Consider the following 23,676-nt stretch of genomic DNA (forward strand, 5'->3'; position numbering starts at 1 on the left):
CAGGTGGATCACCTGAGGTCAGGAGTTCAAGACCAGACTGGTGAACATGGCAAAACCCCGCCTCTATGGAAAATACAAAAATTAACTGGGCATGGTGGTGGGCGCCTATAATCCCAGCTACTTGGGAGGCAGAGGCAGGAGAAAGAGAGAGAGAGAGGGAGGGAGGGAGGGAGGGAGAGGGGGAGAGGCGGAGAGAGAGAGAGAGAGAAAGAAAGAAAGGGAGAAAGAGAGAGAAAGAAAGAAGAGAAGAGAAGAGAGGAGAACAGAGGCACATGTATCCAGTGGGATACAAAACAATTTCAGGGTTTTTTGTTTTTGTTTTTGTTTTTGTTTTTTGAGATGGAGTTTCGCTCTTGTTGCCCAGGCTGGAGTGCAATGGTGCGATCTCGGCTCACCGCAACCTCCGCCTCCCAGGTTCAAGCAATTCTCCTGCCTCAGCCTCCCAAGTAGCTAGGATTACAGGCATGCACCACCACGCCTGGCTAATTTTGTATTTTTAGTAGAGACAGGGTTTCTCCATGTTGGTCAGGCTGGTTTCGAACTCCTGACCTCATGATCTCAGCCTCCCAAAGTGCTGGGATTCAGGCGTGAGCCACCGCCCTGGCCTAATTTCAGGGGTTTAACAAAGGCTGCCTGGGAAGAGAAATGCATGAATGGAAGCCCTGAAGGCTGAGTAGGAGTTGACTAGGTGAAGAGATGTGAGGCTTGTAGGAGGATGGGACAGCGTGTGCAGGGGCTCCAAGGTGAGAACGTGTGATATCGGCGGGGGGACGGAAACAGCAGCAAGGAGGAGAGTGATGAGAGATGAGCCCACGGAGATGGGTAGTGCCAGATCCTACAGGGTCTTACTTGCTGCAATAAGTTTACCAGGGGGTGCTCTTACTTTACATCATTCTCTCTCTGAAGATCAGGTACCCTCTGCCCCAAGTGAGACCCAGACCAAGAGGACCACTCACCAAGGATGTAGAGTTCACCATCCGGGGACACTGTGGGGAGGGAAATGAGAATGCCCTTAGCAATTGAGCTTACTCCCCCTTACCCCCCCCATCAAGGACAAAGATGACCTGAGGGGCCCATAGGAGAGGATTCATACCACCCAGCCTCCTGTGGCACCTTCTTCCAGCGTAAAATCCCGCGAGACTGGCACTATCTGGTCCAGAGAGACATCGTCCCCAGTAATGGCCATCCTCCGGTGCGTATAGAGGAAGAGACTAAGGGCAGGAAGCAGAGGTGAGGATGGGGGCCCGCTGGCTGTCCCTCAGTCCTATCTTGGAGGCCTCGGGGTGCTCACACTCCCTCCTTAGTCCCTAATACTGTGCTGGTGGTGCCCTGGCTAGGCACACTCCTCATGCCATCTCTGTCTATGGTGCCCATCAGAGACTGCAGTTGTATGGATGAGGTCATCAAACCAGAATTTTTCTCATCTGCAGGAGCCCCTGATTGTTAGTAAAACACAAACACATGTTTGATCTAACCATGGTGCATTCTAGCACTGTGTGTGACAGAAACAGTGTAACCTTAGCTACCCACTTCTCTCCCTGAACCTGTTTCCCATCTGTAAAATTGGGGTGATGGATCAGAAAATGTCTAAGGCCCCTCCCTCCCAGCTCCTAGACCCTGAGTCACTCACCAGCTATGAGACCTTTGACAGCTATTACTCTCTCTCTGCTTCTGTGTGGTATGTGGGTGTTACTAGACAACATTTATCGAGCACTTTCTTTTTTTTTTTTTTTTTCTTTTTTCTTTATTATTTTTTTAAATTATTTGAAATAGAGATAGGGGTCTCACTATATTGCCCAGGCTGGTCTTGAACTTCTGAGCTCAAGTAATCCTCCCAGCTCAGACTCCCAAAGTGTTGGGATTACAGGTGTGAGCCACTGCACCCAGCCTTATTGAACACTTTCTGTGCACCCCATGGTGTTTGTTTTTTTTTTTTTCTTTCTCTTTTTTTTTTTTTTTATAGAGACAGGGTCTTGCTGTGTTGCCCAGGCTATAGTGCAATAATAGTTCACTGTAATCTCAAACTCCTCGACTCATGTGATCCTCCCACCTCAGTCTCCTGAGTAGCTGAGACTACAGGCATGCACCACCATGCCCAGCTAATTTTCTTATTTTTTGTAGAGATGGAGCCGGGGGGCCGGAGGGGGAGGTCTCACTTTGTTGCCCAAGCTGGTCTTGAACTCCTAGCCTCAAGCAATTTTCCTTCCTCAACCTCCCAAAGTGTTGGGATTACAAGCATGAGCCACTGCACCTGGCCTAACTCACTTTACTCTCTAATCTGGACAAATCGAGGAGTAAAACAACTTGCTCAAGATCATGTGGTTCCACCAGGTGCAGTGGCTCTTGCCTAAAATTCCAACACTTTGGGAGGCTGAGGCGGGAGAATGACTTGAGGCCAGGAGTTCCAGCGTGCAGCTATGAGTGCACCACTGCACTCCAGCCTGGGTGACAGAAACAGACCCTGTCTCTTAAAAAAAAAAAAGACCATGTGAGGCTGGGTGCGCTGCACTTTGGGAGGCCAAGGCAGGTGGATAACTTGAGGTCAGGACTTCAAGACTAGCCTGGCCAAAGTGCTGAAACCCCATCTCTACTAAAAATACAGAAACGAGCCAGGCATGGTGGTGGGCACCTCTGTAATACCAGCTCCTCAAGAGGCTGAGGCACGAGAATTGCTTGAACCTGGGACGCAGAGGTTGCAGTGAGCCAAGATCACGCCACCGCACTCCAGCCTGGGTGACAGAGAGAGACCCTGTCTCTTCAAAAAAGATCGTGTGAGGCTGGGCATGCTGGCTCATGCCTGTAATCCTAGCACTTTGAGAGGCCAAGGCAGGTGGATAACTTGAGGTCAGGACTTCAAGACCAGCCTGGCCAACGTGGTGAAACCCCCTCTCTACTAAAAATACAGAAATGAGCCAGGCATGGTAGCAGACACCTCTGTAATACTAGCTCTTCAAGAGGCTGAGGCACAAGAATTGCTTGAACCTGGGACACAGAGGTTGCAGTGAAACAAGATCATGCCACTGCACTCCAGCCTGGGCGAAGAGCAAGACTCTGTCTCAAAACAAACAATAGATCATGTGGCTTGTTAGTAACAAAGCCTAGGTTTGAACCCAGGCAGTTGGACCACGAGGCTCAAGATCTGGACCAGTATGTTAAACTCTCTCTTCTCAAGAAACTTCCTCCTTAGATCTTGAGGATTATAAGTTAGTACCTGTGCAGGGTTTAGAATATAATGTTCAAAAAATATTAACTGTCATTTTGATAATTATTCTAGGAGACTCAGACCCTGCCCTGGAGTGACGGTTGAAGTTGAGCTGGAGGGTGCAGTGATGAACAACCCCATGGCCCAGACAGGTGGGGACCAAGCCCCTCACTCACGCATGTTCCTGGCTGCCGTGCTCCAGGCGGTAGCGCACAAGTCCCAGGAGGCGGCTCTGCCGGCTGTCCCCTTCACACAGCACACCTTGCACCGCCTGCGGCTCAGAGTCAAGGGAAGACAACCCAGGGGCGAGGCCGCTCCCCACCCAGGCTGTCCCACCTTCCTCCGTTCCCCTGTCCCCCAGATTCACTGTGTGGCCTTGGGCCAGTCACTCTCTAAGCCTTCCTCATCTATGAAATGAGGATAATAATCCCCAACTTCATAGGGAGTTAGGAGGATGACTGCATATTTAAAGCATCTGGCGGAGAGTCCAGGACTCAGTAAGTACTTAGTAAATACTGATTTCCTTCTCCCCTGATGGTTCAGAGAGGCAGGAGAGGGGATAGACGCCTCGACACCTTCCATTCCTCTTCCCAAGGCCAGGGCAGGCTCAGGGCTGCAGTGAGCACAGGAAGGATATGATGACGCAGTATTCCCCCTCAGCCAGCGTCTCCTGGATCGCTACAGACTGGTCCATGCTGGCTCCTGCTGAGTGCACACACCCTGTGGGAGGGGAGATGGGAGCCCCCTTTGGTCAACAAGTTACGCATGGGGTGATGGAGCTGCCTCAGAGGGGTGGGATGCAGGAGGGAGGGGCCTTTGCTGCAGGAGACAGTACTGGGGAGGCCTGATCCTCCTCCTCCTCCTCCTCCTTCTCCTCCCTAGAATAGGCCTTTCAGTTTTTAGGGTTAGGGGTCCAGTCCCTTTGCCCCTGCTGGGATCTACAGTTTGTTGTACTGCCTTTGTCTGGGAGGGCATCCAGTTGCTCTTGAGTGTGGTCTACTTGTTGGAAGCGGGGTATGTGGATTGGAGAAGGGGACCTGGTCCCTTTGCTCCTAGGACAGGGCTCTGCCTGTCTTTTGGGGAGAGTTTTTGTTCTGCTGGCACCTCTCTGGGAGGTGTCAGTGGTGTGCCCATGTGGGGTTCAGGGAACATCCCCTTACTGTCATTCAGGAGGGTCCCATTCCTCTTTCCTTGGAGACAGGAAGTGTCCCATTGCTGCTTGCCCTTCACCCCCGCCCCAGCAGGCCCATTGCATCAGCTGCAGGCCGGTGGCGGTGGGGGGAGTAGGGGGTGTCCCAGCCCTCAGCTTGCCCACTCCCTCCTGCCCAGCCCTGCCCTGGCTTTCCTACTCTGCTCCCACCCACAGCTCCCTGCCATTGCCACCTACCTACCTCCTGAGCTGTCACCGCAGGGCACACAGGACTCCGCTGCCCCAGGTTCCGGGACAGTGACTACATTTCCCAACAGCCCCTGCGCCACTCGGTGGTCAGTCAGCCTGCAAGTCCCAGCATGCCCGAGTCAGTCGTGGGGTGGGGAGTCTCTCCATCCCCATTAACCCCTTAGGTCCTGGGGTACACTGGGCTCCCTATTCCAGAAAGGTTTTCAAATGATTGCCCTCACTCCCATCCCCAGCCCTCTAGGTCATGGGGCCAAAGCTTCCTGCCCAGGAGGAAGATGGTCACATTTTATCTTAGGGGAAGAATATAATGCATTTTTATTTCCTCCTTAGTTCCATCATCAGCTCTTCTCACTCCAGGGTAAACAGCCCGGACCTCTGCTGAAACTCTTTCCCTAAAATAACTACCCTCTCCTGGTTTAATGGAGGGAGAACCAGACTATGAAGAACCATTATGTCCGTTTTCCAGGTGGAGAAGCTGAGCCTTGGAGAGGGTAAGCAGTTTGACATTAAGTCTTGTAGCTAGCAGGTGGCAACACTGGGACTCCACTGAAAGTCTGACTGCAACTCCTGGGCCATTTGTACCGCCACACACTGCCCTATTTCCTCCCTCAGCCCCACCTAGCCCTCCTGCCACACAGTGCTGTTTGAGGCTACTGGGTGTGAACGCACTTTATAAAGGGTATGACACTGTTCCTGTCTGACAATGTCCTTCCCCTGATCCACCTGGCTGTGTGACCTTGGCCAAGACCTTTCTTCCCTTGGGACTCAATTTCTCCATCTAAGATAAGGAGGTTACCCCAGATGGACAAAAAGAGCCAGCACAGGGACTGGGCACAGTGGCTCATGCCTGTTATCCTGGCACTTTGGAAGGCCAAGGAGGGAGAATCACTTGAGGCAGGGAGTTTGAGACCCCATCTCTAAAAAAAATTTTTTTTTAATTTAGCTGGGTATGGGGTGCATGCCTGTAGTCCCAGCTACTTGGGAGGCTGAGATGGGAGGATCACTTGAGCCCAGGAGTTCAAGGCTGCAGTGAGCTGTGATTGCTCACCCAGCTCAGATAAGGATTCTCACTTGGCCTATTGGCCTTTTAATTAGGCTGTAAACTCCCGTTGGACAGGACTATGCCTTTTCATCAATACACCAGCAGTTGCTGGCACACAGTTATCTATGGAGTTAGTGAATTCCTTACTGAAATATTTTAATAAATACACCTTCTCTCAAGCTTTGACCCAAACTGAAGGAATGGGCGTCGGCGCTGGGGAGTGGGTGACTGTTGTGACTTGTGAACGGTCTCCCCTCCTCTTTCCCCAAGTGAAGTGGCCGTCCTAATGACCAGTTCAACTTTGCATATGTAAACCCCTTCCAGAAACAGTCATTGCCTTCTTCTCAATCCATTCCTTTTCCTGGAAACATCCACAGCACAAATGGAGCTCAAGTTTATTTGAATTCATTGTCAAAGGCATGTGGAGGATGAGGGGAAAGGGGATTGACTCAGACCCTTACGATCAAGGGGTGGGTCACTGCAGGGAAGCAGAGGAACCCCAATTCCAGCCCTGCTCTTAGTGTCAAAGCCTGGGGAGGAGGGTCTGGGGAAAGTAGATGGGGCTGTGTGCTTTTTATGATGAAGAAACTGTCCCTGCAGGATTTTGGGGTCCTCCCACTGGGTGGGGGTCAGGCAGGAGGTTTTCTGTTTTTCCAGACAAACCCCATCCTCTCCTTGAGATTAGGGCTGAGGCCCTACCGCCTTGGAGGGTTCCGTGGTCAGGCCTAGGCCCTAGAAGGGGAGAAGTCAGGAGCCTTAAGCCCCAGAGCTGTGGGCTTGATAAAGCCCTTTTACTAAAGATGCAGCTACAGGAATCAGAGCTGGAGGGGGACCTGAAGGCTTGTAGGTCCTACACGGTCTTCTTGGCTGCTGCTCCCGAATTCTGCTGGGCCCAGCTAGGGGAGCAAGAACAGGAGCAGGGCAGAGTGGAGGAGCAGTAGCATAGCCACAGCCAGGGCCCAGTGCAGGGGGTTTCTGGTGGCCCCAGGAGCTGCCTGGTTGAAGTGAAGTTTCCCACCCAGGGGGAGGCAGCTGCCTGAGGTTGAGGCTTGACAGCACTCCTGGGAGCAGGGTGGGGCCACAGCCCCATGATTTTGGGAGGTCCCTGCTTCACAGGCCTGGCTGCAGCCTGCAATGTAACCTGAGCTGGAGCATTTCAGCTGCAAGAAGAGGTGGGACCATTCATCTTCCCCTTGCTCCTCTTCCCCACTCAAAGGCAGAAAGTGTTAAGGGGGTCATGGGTTGAGCTCAACCTCCTTGGAACCCTAGCTTCCTGCCCACAAGATCAGTGAGTCCCTAGTGAACATACAGGGTGGTCAGAAACAAAGGGGCACATCGTGGAGGTATGGCAAATTCCAGTTGCTGCCTTCGGTGTTGGCATCATACAGAGCTGAGGGAGTCAAGTTTGCTAGACCCCAGGCAGCCTGGCTCCCAGCAGGTCTAGCTCCATCCAGATCCTGCTGCTGAGCTACCCACTCCAGGTAGAAGGAGAAAGCCATGCAGCTCTGAGGGAGGACAGCTCCCTAATCCTTGGAGCATCGCAGGGCTCACCTCACGGAAGTCCAAGCCCTCAGGGCACATGGCCACAGCTTTCTGCTCTTTGAAACAGTCACCACCTTGGCAGGAGAAAGTGGCACAGATTTTCTCCTGGAAGAGAAAGCAGGAGGAGGTTTGGGAGCTCTGTGCAGACTGAACAGGTGGTAAATGCTGGACAGAGGCAAGGCTGAAGCCCTATCATGCCCGTGTCACTGGCCCCATCCACGACACGCTGTCTGTTTCTGCCTCCACTTCCCAGAGCAGGCAGGTGAGAATGAGACACTCCCATTTCCCTGGAGGGCTGGCAAGGTGGTGGTCACCAGGGGTAGAGTGGAATGTAGCTTGTCCTTTGGGATCATCAGGTGGGTGAGGCCTAGGAGCAGAGCAGGACTGCCTGAGGAAGTGCTGTGACACCTCTGCAAAGCCCTGACCCGCCTGCCTTGCCCCCAGGGAGAGCATGATGTGTGTGGGCAGCTCACAACCTGACATCTCCCCCACCGCTGCCTGGATGAGCACAGGTGCTTGCCCCAGGCCTCTTTGGAGCTTGTTGGGGACAGGAGTGCTGGATGGGCTGGACTGGGGAACAGTGGAGATATTAGGAGTGGGGAATCTGAGAAGGGGTGGGGCACCAAAGGTGGAGAGCTCAGACTTGGGGAGCTAATGAGGAAGGAAGACTTTTTTTTTTTTTTTTTTTTTTTTTTTTTTGGTGAGACAGTGTCTCACTCTATCGCCCAGGCTGGAGTGCAGTGGCGAGATCTCAGTTCAATGCAAGCTCCACCTCCCGGGTTCATGCCATTCTCCTGCTTCAGCCTCCCGAGTAGCTGGGACTACAAGTGCCCGCCACCACCACGCCCAGCTAATTTTTTGTATTTTTAGTAGAGATGGAGTTTCACCATGTTAGCCAGGATGGTCTCAATCTCCTGACCTTGTGATCCGCCCGCCTTAGCCTCCCAAAGTGCTGGGATTACAGGTGTGAGTCACCATGCCTGGCCTAGGAAGACATTAAAGTTAGGGGTCAGACAAGGCTTAGAGGTTAGCATATTCACAGAGGTTGGGGGGCTGGTGAAAATTGAGCTGAGATTTGAGGGCCTCTCAAAGGGCTGGGTTCAGAGTTGAGGGTTAGTGGGCAGAAGGGCTCTGAGCTTGTGGATGAGTAGGAATGGGAGTCAGAGGTGGGGGCTCTGAGGAATGGGGCTCGGAGCTGCAGGTTGGCTAGGCAGGGCTGAGTATTAAGGGTGGGGCTGTCTCACCCCAGGTGGACTCTTTGAGCATGAGACAGAGTGGCCCTCCACTGCAGCACTGCAGCCTGCAGGGGTCTGGGCTGGGGGCTGAGCTGTTGGACAGAAGGCAAGGGCTAGGACCCGTTTCATTTCCCCCTTCACAGCTGAAGCTGCACCAGGCCAGGTAGTGGAAAGCATTGAGTTGAATCAGCTGGGTAGAGAGAATGCAGGCATGTCCAGGAGGATGGGGGCACAGCCGGGCCTGGGCCATAGCTCCACGTTCCCAGCATCCCAGATACTGACTCCTCTCCCTCCCGCTTCAGGATCTGTTCCTGCCCCTTACTGTACCTGAATGTCAGTCTCTCTTCCAATGGCCTCCCTCCACTCCCCTTCACCTCTGAGAAGTGCCCTGTCTTGGGTCCATCACAGCCCCAGCCCCATACCTCACTGTGGTGCTGCTCAGGCTCGCACTCTGTGGTCTGGTTGGAGAACTTTTCCGCCTGGTAGCGCATCTCTCCAAGGCAGTGGAAGTTGTGGCATATCTGTGGACAGGTTTGACCACTGTGGTCACACGCCCAGGGCTGAAGGCATTAGGAAGGTTGTCCCCTCCCTCATATGCTGCTTACCTGGACAGGAGCAGTGGTCAGCTGACTGCTTGCCAGATTCCAGGCTACCAGTAAGGCCAGCGGGAGGACTGATAGGAGGAAAAGGAGAGAGGGAGCCACTGCAGAGGCTGAGGCAGGTGGATCATGAGGTCAGGAGTTCAAGGCCATAACCAGCTCACAGGTCATAGGTCAAAGAAAGGTCATGCAGCAGTTAAGTGGAAGAAGTCATGAACTTAGGGAAAAGTAGGGGCAGGCCTAGGGTCCAGCGGTAGTCATGGTCCAGGAAAGGCCAGGGTCCCTGGGCTGAGGACAGCTACCTCTGAGCAAAGCAGATCTGTGGCTACCATTGGCCACATACATCTTCAACTGAGGTGCTGCAGGAGCGAGCTAGAGAGAGGGAAGGACCAGTTCTGGGCGACTGAGGAAATCTACAAGCAAAATTTCCATTATTGTACTATGCAGATGAATAAACTGAGGCTGGGGAACTGGGGTGGGCGTGGGTCAACCTTTAGGGAATAAGAGGTCTCAGGGGCTCAGCTGTCACTTCCTGCAAGTCATACTGTCAGAGTGACACTGAGGCAGGCACAAAGGGGCCTGCATTCTAGTAGCAGCCCCCCTGAGACTACATGTTGTCACTGGCATGTCAACGGCAGCATCCCAGCCTGAGGGGAGGCAGAACTGGAGCAGGTGCAGTGACAGGAAATAGATATCCAGTGCCTCTGATCTGGCCTCATTTGCTGCCAACGTCAGAAGGTGCCCAGGGGTGGGAAGGTGGAGGTCATGGGCTTCCTCAGAACCCAGGGCAGGGAAACCCTGGGCCACAGAGAGTCAAAAGTCCGGGCTCACTTTGTCCAAGTGTTCTTCAGGATTCAGACCCCAGCCTGTCTCTTAATGAGTGCTGAGCCAAATATGGGAGGTAGCTCTGACTCTGCCCCCTGCAACACTGAGGGATCAGACCTAGGAGGGTCTGCTAAGCCTGGGTTTAGGTTTTTCCATACAAGGTAGGAAACTGCTAGAGATGAGAGTGGGGCATTATTCCCATCTTCTTGCACAGCATTGGAAGCTGAGCACAATCCAGACCCTACCATTCCCAACGCTAATGGGACATCCGTTTCCCTGCCCTCAGGGATGTAATCCTCCATCAGCACTCAGACTTGTCTCTCAAGTGACAGCAGCCAGGGTGATGCGATACACGGGAGAGTGTGCAGCAAAGACTCCTGGGTTAGGCCCTTCTGATGGCGTCAGCCTCTCTGTTGCCCATCTGTCCCCCTGACCAACAAACACTACACTCAAGAAACAGTTCTCTTGCTGGGCATGGTGACTGACACCTATAATCCCAGTGACTCGGGAGGCTGAGGCAAGAGACTTCTTCAGGCCAGAATTTCAAGTCCAGCCTGGGCAAGATAGAGAGACCCCTTTCTCTACAAAAAATTAGCCGGGCATGGAGGCATGCACCTGTAGTCCTAGTTACTTGGGATGCTGAGGTGGGGAGGTCACTTGAGCCTGAGAGTTGGGAGGCTATAGTGAGCTCTGATCATGCCACGGTACTCTAGCCTGGGTAACAGTGAGACCTTGTTTAAAAAAAAAAAAACAAGTTTTTAGGGCCGTGCACAGTGGCTCACACCTGTAATCTCAGCACTTTGAGAGGCCAGGGCAGGTGGATCATGAGGTCAGGAGTTCAAGGCCAGCCTGGCCAATATGGTGGAACCCCATCTCTACCAAAAACGTGAAAAAATTAGCCAGGCGTGGCAGCGCACGCCTGTAGTCCCAGCTACTCGGGAGGCTGAGGCAGGAGAATTGCTTGAACCCGAGAGGCGGAGGCTGCAGTGAGCCGAGATTGCGCCACTGCACTCCAGCCTGGGCGACAGAGTGAGACAGTCTTACTCTGTCACCCTTTGTCTTCTCGCCCCTTTCCTTCTCCTTACTTTGCACAGATGAGGCTGGAGGGACAGCTCAGGAATATTATGGGGCAGGTAGACAGATACTGAGCAGAATCAGAAGGCTGGGCAAAGATAGATGGGTACCTCCTAGGCTGTATTAATCCAGGCTTCTTGTCCATCTGCTTTAGTCTGTGTGCCCCTCCATGGCTAGAGCATATTGTCAATATTCTCTGTGCCCCACCCTATCCCAGCTGTAGACCTACCTGCACACTTGAAGGTGCAGAGGGCTGTAAGTGTGCATGCACAAGGCAGGGAGGCTACAGCTGCTGCCCCTGGAAACCGGAAGCTGCCCTTCCTACTCCCCTCCAATCATTTGTCAGCTCTGAGAGTTGCCTCTCATGTTGCTGCCACTGGGTACACATAGGGACCACAGAAAAGAAGAAAGCACAGCTGCTGCCCAGACTGTAGTTGGAGGGAGAAAATAAAGCCAGTTGACAGCTTGAGCAGATCAAAAGACCTCCATCCCAACATCCCACTGGGAGGTGCCTTATTTGTCTGGATCGGAAACCTGGCAGGTGGAGAGGGCTCTCAGAAGAGATCAGAGGGAGAGGAGACCAGTGTCTTCCCAGACTGGACCTGTAATGGGAGGACTCTTCTGGATGAGGGTGGAGAGGGTCACAGGCTCATTCCCACCCTGAGAACTCTGAGTTGAGGCTGACAGTAGGACCTGAAGAATGAGGGGAAAGGTTGCTATCATCCCAAGGATTTGTTTTTTTAATGCAGAGGGAGAGAAATATCTCAGAACTTCACTTCCCCAACACATTGGTTACCTTTAAGGGTGCTCCCTTCACAGGGCCTTCCAGCAGGGAGGGAAATGGACAGCAAATGGAGAAGACAGGGATACCTGGTTGAGGCCAGAGACAGATTTATTCACTTTCATCCGAGAAGTAGGGAGTAAAGACTCCTCCTGGGAGGGCTCATCCCAGGCACAGCCTCTGGGTTTAGCAGCACCAATCTGAGGGTCAATCCCAGGAACAACTCCCTAAATGCTCCCTGCAGCTTTCCTCCGTGAAGAGCTAATTGAATTAACTGTTCTCAGCAATAAGTGCATTGGCAAAGGTTCCGACTCCATGTCTAAGAAAGATTCTTGGCTGGGCACAGTGGCTCGTGCCTGAAATCCCAGCACTTTGGGAGGCCGAGGCAGGTGGTCAATTGAAATTCTCTTCTTCCTTTGGCTGACCCTAGGGAGTCCAAACCTGAAGGAATCACCTCTGAGAACCGATGCTGATGTGGTTTGCCTGCACCTCAGGAAAGAGCTGTGCCCCTTGCAGCTGGATGGAGCTGGCCCCATGGCTCTTCCTGTGTGCCCAGAGGCTGCTGAGCTTCCTCACCTCTGGCTTCTGCCCCCACTGTCTCACCTCCACTTTAATTTTCAAGGTTTGATCTAGCTCTGCCTGGCACATGGAAGGCACTAAAAAAGCCCTGAATGAATGAAGGTAACAAATGAACAAGCCTTTGCTATGACAGGTAAGCCCATTTCCCTCCAAGGCTGTTTTGGCACAGAGTTTGCACGCTGACTGCAGTTGCTGGGCAAGGGGATGGCAGGACTCTGTAGGACTTGGTCCTACTTCCTCTCCACACTGTAGAGGGAGAGCCCATTAACCCTGGAGTCCCAGGTAGCTTCAAGACAGGGCTTTGAGGACTCCAACAACTGGAAAGCAGCAGGTGCATTCCTTGGTAGCCCAATGCAGTCACCGTTCTGACGAGTGGTCTGAAGGGGCCATCTTCTCCCCACATTTTCCATTCCAAGGCTTTAACTCTCTTCTCAAATGGCAATGTCTCCTTGCCCCTTGGGCCAGTTTCCACTAATCAGTGTTTCTAGTTGGCTCAATTAGGTTTAATTATTCACTCTGCTTCAGCTCAGGCCCTGGAGAGGCTGTCCAACTGGAATCTTACTTATTTTTTTTGAGACGGAGTTTCACTCTTGTTGCCCAGGCTGGAGTACAATGGCGTGATCTCGACTCACCACAACCTCTGCCTCCCAGGTTCAAGTGATTCTCCTGCCTCAGCCTCCCTAGTAGCTAGGATTACAGGCATGCACCACCATGCCTGGCTAATTCTGTATTTTTAGTAGAGATGGGGTTTCTCTATGTTGGTCAGTCTTGTCTCGAACTCCTGACCTCAGGTGATCTGCCTGCCTCGGCCTCCCAAAGTGCTGGGATTACAGGCATGAGCCACCACACCCAGCCTGGAGTCTTAAATGGAGTGAAGGCACAAGGGAATGAGTTGCACAGGGATGGGGTGAACCGGGAAGGAAAATACCAACCTAGACTGCAGTGCCACTGGGGTGGGGGTGGTGAAACTTTACTGCCATGGAAATAACCAGGGCAAAAGATTGGTGTGAGGCAGAAGGCTAGTTCCAAGTTGGGATTTTTTTTTTTTTTTTTTTTTTTTTTTTTTTGAGACGGAGTCTCGCTCTGTCACCCAGGCTGGAGTGCAGTGGCCGGATCTCAGCTCACTGCAACCTCCGCCTCCCGGGTTCAAGTGATCCTCCTGAGTACCCGGGACTACAGATGCATGCCATCACGGGTGGCTGATTTTTGTATTTTAAGTAGAGACAGGATTTTGCCATGTTGGCCAGGCTGGTCTCCAACTCCTGACCTCAAGTAATTCGCTGCCCTCGGCCTCCCAGTGTTGGGATTACAGGCGTCAGCTACTGCGCCTGGCCTGAGCTGGGATTTTTAAAAGTAGATATATCAGCCAGCCTGCCTCTACATGGGGCGAGTGCGGCACTGGTCCTTGGCAGGTTTTTAGACAAATAAGATATAAATGTATAATATAAAGAAAAAAGGCCGGGCGCGGTGGCTCAAGCCTGTAATCCCAGCACTTTGGGAGGCCGAGACGGGCGGATCACGAGGTCAGGAGATCGAGACCATCCTGGCTAACACGGTGAAACCCCGTCTCTACTACAAAATACAAAAAAACTAGCCGGGCGAGGTGGCGGGCGCCTGTAGTCCCAACTACTCGGGAGGCTGAGGCAGGAGAATGGCGTGAACCCGGGAGGCGGAGCTTGCAGTGAGCTGAGATCCGGCCACTGCACTCCAGCCTGGGCGACAGAGCGAGACTCCGTCTCAAAAAAAAAAAAAAAAAAAATATATATATATATATATAAAGAAAAAGATTAACATTTTTTTTAAAAAGTAGATTTATTAAAAACAGGTGAAGATCTGAGTGTTGAGAGGCAAATGGGGTCTCTGGGGGATCCTGTCCTGCAGCAGGCCTGACTTTCGGATGACTGTGCTTATAAGGCGGATCAGTGCCTTCCTGCTTGCCTTAGTTCTTTCCATTTCAGACACCACATTTGGATCCTGGAGCAGCTGCTTAACTACCCAACTCTACCATGGCTATCTGGGCTTGGAGAACATGTGAGTATTAGCTACTTTTATAGTCAAATAGGGATCTTGTAGAAGAAACAGGTAGACAGACCCACCAGTCTCTCATTCTGACCTAGCAAGCTGGTGAAGTCTCTGTCGGTCCTAGTTCCCTTGTATGTTGGGCTGCAGGCCCATTCCAATATAGCCCAACTCTTTTTTTTTTTTTTTTTTGAGATGGGGCCTCACTATATTGCCTAGGCTGGTCTCAAATTCCTAGGTTCAAAGGATCTTCTAGCCTCAGCGTCATGAGTAGCTAGGACTACAGTGTGTGCCACCATGCCTATTTTTTTTTTTTTTTTTTTTTTTAAATGAGACAGGATCTCACTATGTTACCTAGGCTGGTCTTAAGCAACCCTCCTGCCTCAGCCTCCCAAGTAGCTGGGACTACAGGCACAAGCCACTGCACCCAGCTCCAACTCCTTTCTTTATGCAAATACAAAAGGCAAACCGTGGTGCCACACTTAGTCCTTAGTAGCAGCCCTGGCTCATCCTCCTAGTCTTTCCCTAGTATTTGCATCAATGGCTAAGCTGATGGCAGACCTCATCCTGGGGTAATACTCATTCAGGGAAGCAGCAACAAAGGAGGGTGGGGTAAGAGGTCAGGTCAGATTTGTAGCAAAACAGGTGCCCATTAAATCTCAGCTACTACTAAAGTTGGTGAGAAAGAGGTATGGAGGCCTTAAGACCTGAAGCACTGAGTTGGTCCATAACCCTGGGCTTTAGAACAAGGTGTGGTTTTATTTTCTGGCAGAATCTTTTAAAATATAAAACAGATAAAACACATCTCAACCCTGCAATCTGCCAGCATGTCTTGTTTCTACAAGATGCATGCTAGACCATGAGACTACATAGCAAAGGGTCTTTAAGAGGATTTGGTTGGGAGAAATAGAAAAAGCAGATCTCAGGGAAGCCTGGGCTAGCCCAAAAGCTGAGCTACATCCCTGAACACTAGAGCAGTCCTTGTCTTTTCAGATCCTCATAGGTCTTCTTATTCACAACATTCCCACTTGAATCTTCATATTCTTCCTGAAAAGGAAGGGGTACACTTTGTTAGATACATCTCCTAAAAGAAATGTTTGGAACCAATCTCTAGGTACCTGAGCTCATCCTGGCCTGATTCCATGGCATACTCTGGTACACTAAGACTGGCATTTATCTAAGACAGCCTTTCTCAACTGGGGTTCCACAAGAGAATTAAGTCCCACTGCCCCAAAGCAGCCACGGTGTTCAATGAATTAACTTCTCTCGTAGACATCTAAAATGGTATTAGTCATGACCCATCATTAGAGTATCTGAGAAAATAGTTTATTTAGCTCTCTATGTTTAAGATGAGAAACCATGGTTGAGAAAGGCTGACCTGCAACAGCAAGTTTTCAAACAGTTCCCAAGAATCCCAGGTTTCTGCTCAGAGGCCACTGAAGGGTTGAAAGGGAGGCGAGGAAGTCTGAGCTTCCCCATGTCCAGAGCAATTCTGCTTGATTCTATTTTATATATTGGAGTACTATATTACAAGTGGAAGACAGTTTTGCTGCCAAAAAGAAAAAAAATACTGAAAACCACTGACTCAAAAAAAGGGAGGCTATTGCCAGTTACTATGGGACTTGGAGTGAGTCAATACCATTCCTTACATACATGTCATTCCTCATCTCTGAAACCTGCTGCTTGGGATGACCATCATAAGACCAACAAGACCCTCATAAGACCAACAAGACCATCATAAGACCAACAAGACCATCATAAGACCCTGTTGCTATGGGAGTACCATCTCTCATTAGATGCTTTCCTCAAAGGAGATCTAATACATGATGCAGAGTCTCGGCATTTTAGTCTATAAATCTCCACGGCAGAACATGAGATATGGGTACTCCCACTTGCCATTTCAATTTTTTTTTGTGTGTGAGGCAAGTTCTTGCTGTCACCCAGGCTGGAGTGCAATGGTGCGATCACAGCTCACTGCAGCCTGGGCTCAAGTGATCCTCCTGCCTTAGCCTCCTGAACAGCTGGGACCACAGGCATGTGCCACCACTCCCAGCTAATTATTGTATTTTTTGTAGAGATATGGTTTCACAATGTTGCCCAGGCTGGTCTCCAATTCCTGGGCTCAAGCAATCTGCCTGCTTTGGCCTCCCAAAGTGCTGGGACTACAGGCATGAACCGCTGCACCCAACCCATTTCAAAATTTGAATGGGAGAATACAATCTGCCTTTTTGTTGTTAAAGAGACAGGGACTTACTCCGTCACCCAGGCTGAAAGTGCAGTGCTATGATCATAGCGCAGCAGCTGCCTCAAATTCCTGGGCTCAAGTGTTCCTCCTGCCTCAGTCCCAATTAGCTGGGACTACAAGCATGCACCTCCACACTTGGCTAATTATCAATTTTTTTTTTTTTCTTTTTTTTTGAGACAGAGTCTTGCTCTGTCACCCAGGCTGGAGTGCGGTGGCACAATCTCAGCTCATGCAACCTCCACCTCCCGGGTTCAAGTGATTTTCGTGCCTAGGCCTCCCAAGTAGCTGGGACTACAGGCGTGAGCAGGTGGATCACCTGAGGTGAGGAGTTTGAGACCAGTCTGGCCAACATGGCGAAACTCTGTCACTACTAAAAATACAAAAATTAGTCAGTGTGGTGGCGGGCGCCTGTAATCTCAGCTACTCGAGAGGCAGGAGAATTGCTGGAACCCAAGAGGTGGAAGTTGCAGTGAGCTGACATTACACCACTGCACTCCAGCCTGGGCAACAGTGCGAGACTCTGAGTCAAAAAAAAAAAAAAAAAAAAGGAAAAGTCAATTGGTAGATATTGTCACATTCTACTAGCTGCTGCAGTACACCAGGGACCATCTTTCACCTCCCTTCTACGTGGTGAGGGAGCTCTCTATCACTTGACACTATCCCCAACACCATCCACATTAGTACTCACCTCAGTGTCAGGCTGCCATCGTTCTGAAGCCTTCTGCAATTTCAGTTTGGCCCACACTGCGGGATGAGAAATGAACAGCAATCAGGATGGACTGAACATCTGTCGGGTAGCCAGTGTTATAATCCTCTCTCCCTGCCATTAGGATGCTCCCTAGAAGACTCTGCCTGTGAGATTTTTGCCTACCCCAAACCAGAATTTTGGTTCTGGACCACCTACAGACAAAACCCCTTCCACTGCAAAACTCATCATGACCTTGCTTTGCTATAAAAGTTGGATCAAATATAACCAAAGACCTCCGAGAACAAAAAACTGCTACTCTTGAAGGAGGTTAATTGTGGAACAACCTATGAGAATAATGGGAGAAAGTGACTTTACTTTCTTAAAGCTCATAATACAAAATTCTAACAGTTCAGTAACAATCTCTATGAAGGAGAAAAGGTAAAGACATCTGAAAAAACCATCATAGCTTCAGAGGGAGTGATCAGACATGTATACACAAGAAAAAAACTGATACAAACTGGGGAAAGAACAACTTGAATCTTTTTTTTTTTTTTTTGAGATGGAGTTTCGCTCTTTTTGCCCAGGCTGGAGTGCAATGGCGCGATCTCAGCTCACTGCAACCTCCGCCTCCTGGGTTCAAGCGATTCTCCTGCCTCAGCCTCCCAGGTAGCTGGGATTACAGGCATGTGCCACCATGCTTGGCTAATTTTGTATTCTTAGTAGAGACGGGGTTTCTCCATGTTGGTCAGGCTGGTCTTGAACTCCCGACCTCAGGTGATCCACCTGTCTCGGCCTCCCAAAGTGCTGGGATTACAGGCATGAGCCACCACGCCCAGCCAACTTGAATCTTTTTTTTTTTTTTTTTTTTTGAGACAGAGTCTCGCTCTGTCGCCCAGGCTGGAGTGCAGTGGCCGCATCTCAGCTCACTGCAAGCTCCGCCTCCCGGGTCTACGCCATTCTCCTGCCTCAGCCTCCCGAGTAGATGGGACTACAGGCGCCCACCACCTCACCCGGCTAGTTTTTTTTTTTGTATTTTTTTAGTAGAGACGGGGTTTCACCGTATTAGCCAGGCTGGTCTTGATCTCCTGACCTTGTGATCCGCCCGTCTCGGCCTCCCAAAGTGCTGGGATTACAGGCTTGAGCCACCGCGCCCGGCCCCAACTTGAATCTTAAAGCATGGTATCAGAAAGGTGAACTCTTAGATCAGATGAGAACAGATGGCTACATGGAATACATAAGACAGGTCCACTGCCAGAAAGGGAAGATAATAAAATATTAATAGATGATGAGAAAACAGAACTTGATTCCTGTGTTTTCACCTTTCCCATAAAGTAGAATAATCTCAACTTGACAAGATTAGAAGAAATATCACAGAGAGACAGTTGAAGCCTAAGATGGGTGAATGAATAGTAAATGAAACAATATATGATAAAATGCTTAGCTCTGCACCCGGCACATAGGTGGCTCAATTAATCAACTTTTCCTTCTTTGCTAATTGCTTTAAATTAGCTGAAGTTGGCCAGGCACAGGGGCTCATGCCTATAATCCCAGTACTTTGGGAGGCCGAGGCAGGTGGAATACCTGAGGTCGGGAGTTCGAGACTAGCCTGACCAACATGGAGAAACCCCATCTCTACTAAAAATACAAAATTAGCCGGGCGTGGTGGTGCATGCCTGTCATCCCAGCTACTCAGGAGGCTGAGGCAGGAGAATCGCTTGAACCTGGGAGGTGGAGGTTGCGGTGAGCCAAGATCGCACCAGCCTGGGCAACAAGAGCAAAACTCTGTCTAAAAAATAAATAAATGGCCGGGCGCGGTGGCTCAAGCCTGTAATCCCAGCACTTTGGGAGGCCGAGATGGGCGGATCACGAGGTCAGGAGATCGAGACCATCCTGGCTAACACGGTGAAACCCCGTCTCTACTAAGAAATACAAAAAATAGACGGGCGAGGTGGCAGCGCCTGTAGTCCCAGCTACTCGGGAGGCTGAGGCCGGAGAATGGCGTGAACCCGGGAGGCGGAGCTTGCAGTGAGCTGAGATCCGGCCACTGCACTCCAGCCTGGGCTACAGAGCGAGACTCCGTCTCAAAAAAAAAAAAAAAATAAAATAAAAAATAAAAAAAAAAAAAAAAAATTAAAAAAAAAAAAAAAAAAAAAAAAAAAAAAAAAAAAAAAAAAAAATAAATAAATAAATATAAGCTGAAGTCTTCAAGCCCAGATAATATGCATATCAGGAAGGAATGGAGAAGTTATGTGCTTACTATGTGACAGGGCAGCCCTGTCATATTCTTTGCTGAAGCCCTTCAAGAATCTAACCAAGAATTCAGCCTGGGTGACAGAGCGAGACTCTGTCCAAAAAAAAAAAAAAGAGGCCAGGTGTGGTGGCTCACGCCTTTAATCCCAGCACTTTGGGAGGCTGAGGTGGGCAGATCACCTGAGGTTGGGAGTTCGAGACCAGCCTGACCAACATGGAGAAACCCCATCTCTACTAAAAATACAAAATTAACCAGGTGTGGTGGTGCATGCCTGTAATCCCTGCTACTCAGGAGGCTGAGGCAGGAGAATCGCTTGAACCCAGGAGATGGAGGTTGCAGTGAGCCGAGATCGTGCCACTGCACTCCAGCCTGGGCAACAAGAGCGAAACTCCGCCTCAAAAATAAATAAATAAATAAGAATATTAATAAAGTGCGACCAATCACCTAAATGGCGATTTCTGGTGGCAATTTCAGAGGACTTTTTCTTAGCTTTTGTACAATTAAAAAAAACATAAATCTAAATAAATGGAATAATTAACATAATAAATTTATAAGTAAAACCCTCCATTTAAGTAAAAAAATAAATAAACAAAATAAATCACTGCGGCTGGGTGCAATGTCTCACGCCTGTAATCCTAGCACTTTGGGAGGCTGAGGTGGATGGATTGCCTGAGCTCAGGAGTTCGAGACCAGCCCAGGCAACAAAGTGAAACCCCGTCTCTACTAAAATACAAAAAAATTAGCCAGGCATGGCGGCGTGCACCTGTAGTCTCAGCCACTCGGGAGGCTGAGACAGGAGAATCGCTTGAACCCAGGAGGTGGAGGTTGCAGTGAGTGGAGATCATGCCACTGCACTCCACTCACAACAGAGCGAGACTCCATCTCAAAAACAAACAAACAAACAAAATCACAGCAACTTAAATGACAGTACAGAATCTCTTCCTCCAGGCTAAAATCTCCAAGAGAGAAATAAAAATTTCAAAAGAATGATCTAAACAAGTTAATCCAGGCCAGGAATGGTGACATGAGAATCAGTTGAGCCCAGGAGGCAGAGGCTGCAGTGATCCAAGATTGTACCACTACACTCCAGCCTGGGCAAAGAGCAAGACCCTGTCTCAGAAAAAGAAAGAGAGAGGGCCGGGCGCGGTGGCTCAAGCCTGTAATCCCAGCACTTTGGGAGGCTGAGACGGGCGGATCACGAGGTCAGGAGTTCGAGACCATCCTGGCTAACAGGGTGAAACCCCATCTCTACTAAAAAATACAAAAAACTAGCCGGGCGAGGTGGTGGGCGCCTGTAGTCCCGGCTACTCGGGAGGCTGAAGCAGGAGAATGGCGTAAAAACCTGGGAGGCGGAGCTTGCAGTGAGCTGAGATCCGGCCACTGCACTCCACCCTGGGCGACATAGCGAGACTCCGTCTCAAAAAAAAAAAAAAAAAAAAAAAAAAAAAAGAAAGAGAGAGAAGACAGGGGCTGGGTTTGGGTGCAGTAGAAATTGAGGTAGAAATAAAACTACAAATGCTATGTGGTGAACCTAAAAAGATCAAGGGAAGCCATGATGGGTAGAAATAATACAATTAGTCAAAACAGTGGCAATAACAACATTCATAGGGAGAAACTGACTAATCTAGACAGCTGAATAAGTAGATAAATTCTGAAAGTAGTAATGCAGTTGAAGAATCATGAACCTGCCAATGATATTCTTTTTTTTTTTTTTTTTTTTTTTTTTGAGACGGAGTGTCGCTCTGCCTCCCAGGCTGGAGTGCAGTGGTGTGATCTGGGCTCACTGCAAGCTCAATCTCCCGGGTTCACGCCATTCTCCTGCTTAGCCTCCCGAGTAGCTGGGACTACAGGCGCCCGCCACCACGTCCGGCTAATTTTTTATATTTTTAGTAGAGATGGGATTTCACTGTGTGAGCCAGGATGGTCTTGATCTCCTGACCTCGTGATCCGCCTGCCTTGGCCTCCCAAAGTGCTGGGATTACAGGTGTGAGCCACCACGTCCGGCCCTGCCAGATATTCTAAAAAAAAAAAAAAAAAAAAATAGGGCCAGGCGTGGTGGCTCACGCCCGTAATCCCAACACTTTGGGAGGCCGGGGCGCGTGCATGACGAGGTCAGAGATCAAGACCATCCTGGCTAACACGGTGAAACCCCGTCTCTCCTAAAAATACAAAAATTGGCTGGGTGTGCTGGTGTGTGCCTGTAGTCCCAGCTACTTGGGAGGCTGAGACAGGAGAATCGCTTTAACCTGGGAGGTGGAGGTTGCAGTGAGCAGAGATTGCGCCACTGCTTTCCAGCCTGGCGACAGTGCGAGACTCTGTCTGAAAAAAAAATACTATATGGCTAAGAGAATACAATTCCTTTCTAGAAAAACTCTTTTTTTTTTTTTTTTTTTTTTTTTTTTTTTTTTGAGACGGAGTCTCGCTCTGTCACCCAGACTGGAGTGCAGTGGCCGGATCTCAGCTCACTGCAAGCTCCGCCTCCCGGGTTCACGCCATTCTCCTGCCTCAGCCTCCCGAGTAGCTGGGACTACAGGCACCTGCCACCTCGCCCGGCTAGTTTTTTGTATTTTTTAGTAGAGACGGGGTTTCACCGTGTTAGCCAGGATGGTCCCGATCTCCTGACGTCGTGATCCACCCGTCTCGGCCTCCCAAAGTGCTGGGATTACAGGCTTGAGCCACCGTGCCCGGCCTTTTTTTTTTTTTTTTTTTTTTTTTGAGACGGAGTCTCGCTCTGTCGCCCAGGCTGGAGTGCAGTGGCCGGATCTCAGCTCACTGCAAGCTCCGCCTCCCGGGTTCACGCCATTCTCCTGCCTCAGCCTCCCGAGTAGCTGGGACTATAGGCGCCCGCCACCTCGCCCGGCTAGTTTTTTGTATTTTTTAGTAGAGACGGGGTTTCACCGTGTTAGCCAGGATGGTCTCGATCTCCTGACCTCGTGATCCGCCCGTCTCGGCCTCCCAAAGTGCTGGGATTACAGGCGTGAGCCACTGCGCCCGGCCAGAAAAACTCTTAATGACCAACCCTTAAAAAAAAAATCCCCTGATGAGTGTGATTTCAAAGAAGGCAGTATGGCATTGTGGAAAGAGGAAAGACTGTTTTAAGACACACGTGCTGTAATCCCAGCACTTTGGGAAACCAAGGCAGGCAGGTCACCTGAGATCAGGAATTTGAGACCAGCCTGGCCAACATGCTAAAACCCCATCTCCATTCAAAATACAATTAGCCAGATGTGGTGGCGAGTACCTGTAATTTCAGCTACTCGGGAGGCTGAGGCAGGAGAATTGCTTGAAACCAGGAGGTGGAGTTTGCAGTGAGCTGAGATCACGCCACTGCACTCCAGCCTGGGCAACACAGCAAGACTCCGTCTCAAAAATTAAAAAAAAAAAAATTAAATTAAAAAAAAAAAGCAAAGAAAAAGGCTGCCATGAAAAGGTTAATGGCAGAGAAAGCTACCACTGCTGGGAAAACAGGAAGCCTGGCAGCAGTCCTCTATGTGCTTCAGCAGCACATTCCCTGACACGTACTCTACTTCACTTTCCTCAAGAGGTATTTGGCTGCTGTGTTTCTATAGCCTCAAACACAAGCTTACTGAGGGCACTTCTATTTTTTCCTTTATATCAGTAATTCTTTAACATGAGCATGGTGGCTCATGCCTATAATCCTAGCACTTTGGGAGGCCAATGCGGGTGCATCACTTGAGGTCAGAAGTTCCAGGCCAGCCTGGCCAACATGGTGAAACCCCATCTTTATTAAAAATACAAAAATTGGCCGGGCGCGGTGGCTCAAGCCTGTAATCCCAGCACTTTGGGAGGCCGAGACGGGCGGATCACAAGGTCAGGAGATCGAGACCAGCCTGGCTAATATGGTGAAACCCCGTCTCTACTAAAAAATACAAAAAAAACTAGCCGGGTGAGGTGGCGGGCGCCTGTAGTCCCAGCTACTCGGGAGGCTGAGGCAGGAGAATGGCGTGAACCCGGGAGGCGGAGCTTGCAGTGAGCTGAGATGCGGCCACTGCACTCCAGCCTGGGCGACAGAGCGAGACTCTGTCTCAAAAAAAAAAAAAAAAAAAAATTGCTGGGCGTGGTGGTACATGCCTATGGTCCCAGCTACTGGGGAGGTTAAGGCACAAGAATTGCTTGACCCCAGGAGGCAAAGGTTGCAGTGAGCCGAGATCAGTCACTGCACTCCAGCCTGGGC

At 50.3% G+C, this 23,676-nt stretch overlaps 4 protein-coding genes across 4 annotated transcripts in view; 2 read left to right on the forward strand and 2 right to left on the reverse strand.

The window, feature by feature from the left end:
* Positions 1-4,659, reverse strand: part of INPP5B (inositol polyphosphate-5-phosphatase B) — a 78,252-nt gene extending 73,593 nt beyond the window's left edge. Inside the window, 5 exon segments of the mRNA XM_050797936.1 lie at positions 957-986; positions 1,114-1,211; positions 3,379-3,479; positions 3,846-3,922; positions 4,594-4,659. Of these exon segments, the coding sequence (XP_050653893.1) occupies positions 957-986; positions 1,114-1,211; positions 3,379-3,479; positions 3,846-3,896 (280 nt within the window). The 5' untranslated portion in view covers positions 3,897-3,922; positions 4,594-4,659.
* Positions 1-23,676, forward strand: part of UTP11 (UTP11 small subunit processome component) — a 594,364-nt gene that overhangs the window by 508,369 nt on the left and 62,319 nt on the right. The gene's annotated exons all lie outside the window — the stretch shown is intronic.
* Positions 1-23,676, forward strand: part of NDUFS5 (NADH:ubiquinone oxidoreductase subunit S5) — a 1,192,795-nt gene that overhangs the window by 101,992 nt on the left and 1,067,127 nt on the right. The gene's annotated exons all lie outside the window — the stretch shown is intronic.
* SF3A3 (splicing factor 3a subunit 3) overlaps positions 14,584-23,676 on the reverse strand; it is a 592,026-nt gene continuing 582,933 nt past the window's right edge. The window contains exons 17-18 of the mRNA XM_050799141.1: positions 17,231-17,286; positions 14,584-15,344 (exon numbers count right to left, since the gene is read on the reverse strand). Coding sequence (XP_050655098.1) covers positions 15,267-15,344; positions 17,231-17,286 — 134 coding nt within the window. The 3' untranslated portion in view covers positions 14,584-15,266. The remainder of the gene's footprint in view (positions 15,345-17,230; positions 17,287-23,676) is intronic.

Source organism: Macaca thibetana, chromosome 1, assembly GCF_024542745.1.
Source record: "Macaca thibetana thibetana isolate TM-01 chromosome 1, ASM2454274v1, whole genome shotgun sequence".
Classification (NCBI taxonomy): Eukaryota; Metazoa; Chordata; class Mammalia; order Primates; family Cercopithecidae; genus Macaca; species Macaca thibetana.